At 47.9% G+C, this 5,016-nt stretch overlaps 2 protein-coding genes across 2 annotated transcripts in view; one reads left to right on the top strand and one right to left on the bottom strand.

The window, feature by feature from the left end:
• Positions 1–1,111, top strand: part of uba7 (ubiquitin-like modifier activating enzyme 7) — a 31,404-nt gene extending 30,293 nt beyond the window's left edge. Inside the window, exon 24 of the mRNA XM_060069936.1 lies at positions 310–1,111. Within this exon, the coding sequence (XP_059925919.1) occupies positions 310–442 (133 nt within the window). The 3' untranslated portion in view covers positions 443–1,111. The remainder of the gene's footprint in view (positions 1–309) is intronic.
• A 470-nt stretch (positions 1,112–1,581) lies between these two features.
• inka1b (inka box actin regulator 1b) lies at positions 1,582–4,103 on the bottom strand. Its single transcript, XM_060069836.1, has 3 exons — positions 3,949–4,103; positions 3,677–3,725; positions 1,582–2,673 (listed from the first exon to the last, which is right to left on the bottom strand). Exons 2-3 carry the CDS (start codon positions 3,677–3,679, stop codon positions 1,720–1,722), a joined length of 957 nt encoding a protein of 318 aa, XP_059925819.1. The 5' UTR covers positions 3,680–3,725; positions 3,949–4,103; the 3' UTR covers positions 1,582–1,719.
• Positions 4,104–5,016: the final 913 nt, after the last annotated feature.

The raw sequence follows: 5,016 nt of genomic DNA, 5'->3' as shown, positions 1-5,016 counted from the left end.
GGAGAGATTGACCTTTTGACACACTACACTTTGTGGTGAAATGATTGAAATCAGGACTAAACTTAATATAACACAGTGGCAAATATAATGTAACCAAAGAGCCACTTTGGATGATAAAAGAAACACAAAATAAAATGAACGACTTTGGTTTTCATTGTTTTGTATTTTATCAAATCAATGAAGGAACTTAATTGAGCCTGAAATATGACTATATTACTAATTATAATGATTCAAATATTACTAAATGTAGCTAATCCTCTAACCCCAACCCCCCCCTAACGATCCGACCCTAACCCTTTCTCTCCTCAGTGTATCTGATGTGGTGCGAATGGTGACCAAATCAGAGATTCCTCCGCACACACACATTCTGGAGATCTATGCCTCGTTTGCTGAAGACGAAGACTGTGAGGACGTTCCACCCATCAGGTACCTGCTCCAGTGAGGTCACTGAGGTCAACAGCGGAGCTCTCTTCTTCATTTCTTTCGAAGATCCAATGTTATAAGGGTCAATGGTGTTTCAAATATTGGGCAAAGACGACTAAACTACTGCTTTTTACCTCCCTTCTGTCATTACGTGAAATGAAAGGTTTTAATGTGCTTGTATTTTTTAAAATACAATTTTAGGCCATCTGTATGTTTTAAGTGCACTTGTGTCCAGTCACACAATTGCAATGTTCTATGCACTTGATAGGCTCTTCACTCATATAAACCACCAAATGTATCAAAGACAGTGATATGCTCTCTCTAAAGTCTGAGGTTAAAACACCTCTGTCCTGCCAGGCCTTAAACACATCTATTATTGGGATTTTTGTTGCTGCCAAATATTTTTCAATTGTAGATGTTCTGGTAACAGGATAATCTGTTTAACTGTATTAGTATTTTAGTTTTCATGTAGGCGCCAATTGTATCTGCATGTGGGGATGGCAATCTGTATTCATTTATAAAACTTCTCGCTGGCTCCAGCAGCCAAGGTCATTTGATCTTAAAGTTAATCAACCTTTAATCAACGATGCAAATAGATTTCCATTCTTAATGCTGTGACTGTTTTTGTTGATGATTAGCTGCTTTCATGACCAAGTGTCACAATAAAGGTGAATCTGCCAATGAGGAACATTCGTCTTTCACTTCACTTCTCTAACTGGATTTGAATATAGAGAGAACCACAGAATGACAGTGCTGTTTCAGCCAAGTCGACTGCGTAGGTGTGGGGAACCTTTCAAACAGGTCCTTCCTAGCAACCAGTGCTAGGAGCAGAACAATCCGAAATCCTCCCCACACCCACAGGTGTGTTCCTCTCACCTGCCTATCTGCATCACAATGCCCCCCCCCCCCACCCCCACCCTGCCTTTTCTGCTCATCAACATACAGTTTTCCTGGACAAAGGCCGACTGTTCTCCACCCCTTTACCCTCGCATAGCTCCAAGCCATGGTATGAGACAGGCTTTCATCAGTCTGTTAGCAGGACACTGCATTACGTTACAACCCCCGTTTATATCGCCGATGAGCCGCATCGGCGATATAAAAAAACACGATGTTACCTTACTTCTATGAACTCTTACGATCCAAATTCCGACAAACACATTTTTCATATTAAATAGAAAACCCTTTTATTACAACAGTATACAAAAAGTGTACCAACATACCAGATGTCAAATTCGAATATCCTTCTATATACATTTATGGAACAGGGTCCGTTCTCTTCCAGCACAGCAGCGTGGTTCAGATGTATCCAATGATGTCGTTGCATATGATGGGCTGCCGGCTGCCGCTCTTCATCAGGGCGTTGAACTGGTAGAAGTCTGTAGAGTCCAGCTGGTGGATGCCGGTGTGCGACTGGTGGAAGAAGGGTTTGAGGGCCTGGAAGCCCACGGGGCAGGACATGCGCTTGGGGGCCTCCAGGGGCCGGCTGGCCCTGTTGGGGTCCACCGGCCGGCGCCTCACCTCCACCCCCTTGGCCCTCCCTGCCAGCTTCCTGCGCATGTTCCCCAGCAGGTCCTTGGCCAGGCGGCGCCCCGCGCTGGGCGGCAGCTCCGCCGGCTCGGGGCACTCGGGCAGGTCCATCCAGTTCTGGATGAGGTCGGCGAAGCTGTTGTCCCCGAGGACCAGCGGCGAGCGGTTCCTGCTGCGGCTCAGCAGCGCCGCCGTCCAGTCCTCGGCGCCGCCGCCGCCGCACGCCTCGAACGACGTCCAGCGCTCCAGGCACGCGTCCGACGTGGACTTGGGCCTGACCCGGCCCGAGGCGCCCCGGTTGGTGCGCAGGCACGCCGAGGCGGAGACCCGCACGTTCCGGGTCCTCCGCAGCACCACGCCCTCGTCCTGCCAGGACGCCTCCGAGTACCCCGAGTCCACGTCCAGGCTCTTGCGGCTGCTGGGGGACCCGGGGCCCAGCCGCCCCTCCCCCGCCTCCCCCCCCTCCTCCTCCTCCTCCTCCTCCAGGGGCCCCGCCAGGCAGCAGGCCGAGTCGTAGGCGCTGGCCTCGCTGGAGCTGGACACGCGGAGCCGCGTCACCCGGGCGTCCCGGCCGGGCCGGCTCCGGCGCTGGCAGAGCGGCGGGACGGGGAAGGAGCCGGCGCAGGGCGCGCTCAGGGGCCGCGGGCGCCCCGTCTGCTTCAGGTCCTGGAGGGTTCGGATCATCTGCTCGCCCAGGCACACGCTGGAATCACCAAGACACCCCTGGAACCGAGAGAGAGGGAGAGCTGGGGTTAGAGACGGGAGTTCTGGAGGTTCCAGCAGGACATCGCCCAGCGTCGGGGCTGCGGTAACGAGGCTCCCCTGGGACGCTCCCCCCTCCAGCCCCTTGGCTGCGCCTAGCCTCCCGAACGGTTCCCTGATGTTCCTCGCCCGCTGCGGAGCCAATGAGATTCTTCCCAGCTGAGATCACTGTGGATGCGTGGCTCTGTAACAAGGCGAGCATTCCTGACCAAACCTCGGAGCAACTTTAATGGGTAACGTGATTCGGATTGAGCTTCACCCCGTAAAGTAAAAACACTGGAACAGGATGCACATTTCATGCAGGGAAATGCACCCTCCTGCTTCTTTAAGGAAGGAGAAATAACTAATCTTTAGAGGGACGGGAGCCAACATCCTAGCCCTGGTTTAGCCACAGGATGCAGTGAGCTTTTGGGAATTATACAAGAGAGCTGACCGGCACCATATAATGTCCATATTATGACATATATAATTCTATGTGTTCTTTTTCGTTGTATTGACTTTTAGCAGCAATTCTAGAGCCTTAGTCCACTGGTGGAAACCACCAGGCCCGACACAGTGTTGTTATCACAGCTGTGGAGCTCTCGACCATTCGGTCCCATGTGAGGCTTGGAAGAGGAGGGCTGACTACAGACGGAGTCCCGCTCTGCAACAGCCGCTCAACATATGATTTAGCGTACTGTACACGCACACACGCACACACTAGCGGACTAGCGGACTAGGTCGTAGCGACACCCCCGGCATTAACTTTTGTTTATATTTGAAGAACTTTTGAACCTAACTTTTATGTTTCAAACTGTCCACAACCATACGACAACGCTATAGCGGTGTTTAGACAATTCTGAGGCTGAAATTCCACCCCTTAGTAGTAGGTTTCTTTTGCCGGTTGGTCGTGCAGAGATGATCATGAAGGCAATGGTTTTAAAAACAGAAGTTAAAAGGAGAATAAACAAACATAAATTCTTACCATGTTTGTGATGTGTCTTAAGTGGATTCCAAGAATTCGTCAAATATTCCTTTGAAATGAAAAGGAAAGTATGAATTAGTATAGTAAAAGATATCATGCATATTGCAGGCTTACCACACATTGGACACACTACAATTCCCAACTACAATAGACTCCACAACTCACCCCAAACATGTTGTTAATAAGTACAGTAATAGGCTACTATTCAATATAATGAAGGCCTAGTCATTCCAAAGCATGACATCAATTACTGTTATAACAACAAGACTCACCTTCGCATAAATTTGAACATAAATCCCCAATAGATTGAAAAAAATCAATTTGCGCTCCTAACTTCTCCAATGAACGGTTCTCACAGATTGCGGAGGCTGAGGCCTGCCCGCAGACTTAAGTGAGGTTCAGCCCCTCCGCGGCAGCCAGTCAGAGGCGGGCTTAGAAACCAGCCAATACGAGGACCCCTGAAACAAGACACTTAGTTGAATTGAAGCATGTCGCTTCGAGGGAGCCATGTGGTCACCTTTCACTTTAACATATATATATAGAGAGAGACTCTGGTGTTTTTGTATATAGTACACTTCTAGTTGGCCTAGAGATAGTATAGGCTACTCCTAGATATTAAATGTTGCATCAACATATATTCAGTAATCTTATACACTTGAAAATAAATAATTGCCATAATTACAGTAACTATTCAATTATTATTAGTTTGGTTTAAATAAGTTGTTCGCTTGGCAAACTAAAACATCTTTGCACTCAGCTGAGTCGCCGATGCAACTTGCTTGAAATTCAGAAGCCATCGGGGGTCACGTGTCGCCATCTCGTGGATCACCTCGTCTTCTCCGTGGTCTCCGTTTTCACACTTTTTTGCACCTCAATCGCTCAAACGCTCAACATTCCATCCATTGTTGAATGCCATTGTCATGCAATCTGTTGTGTGTAGCAATGTTTTGCAATGCAAGCTAAGCCTCCGGTGATCCTTCAATTACTATGCAGATTGTGAGAAAATTCAAGAGAAGACATGCATTTTACCTTAAAAAATAACAGGGCATTTCAGTTGGATTCACTTTTAAACTATTAGGCTATCTTGTTATTTTGGTGGGAATCTTATTTCTAGTTGGCAACCTAGATATGGGCTTCAGTTCATGCTGCAGATTTGTATTTTGTCGTTATACACATTCAAATAAAACAATTCAATCTGTACTACCTAACATAAATTAACTCCAACAAAGTATTCTGTAGTATACGTATTCGCTCAAACAAAGCTATTTATTTCCAATAGCGTTTCCCAAACCCAAAGTGTGTCCCAGGATGACCCATTTTTCAAAGGACCACACCACAGA

This window comes from Gadus macrocephalus, chromosome 13, assembly GCF_031168955.1.
Source record: "Gadus macrocephalus chromosome 13, ASM3116895v1".
NCBI lineage: Eukaryota > Metazoa > Chordata > Actinopteri > Gadiformes > Gadidae > Gadus > Gadus macrocephalus.
This window is presented reverse-complemented; position numbering and strand designations above follow the sequence as displayed.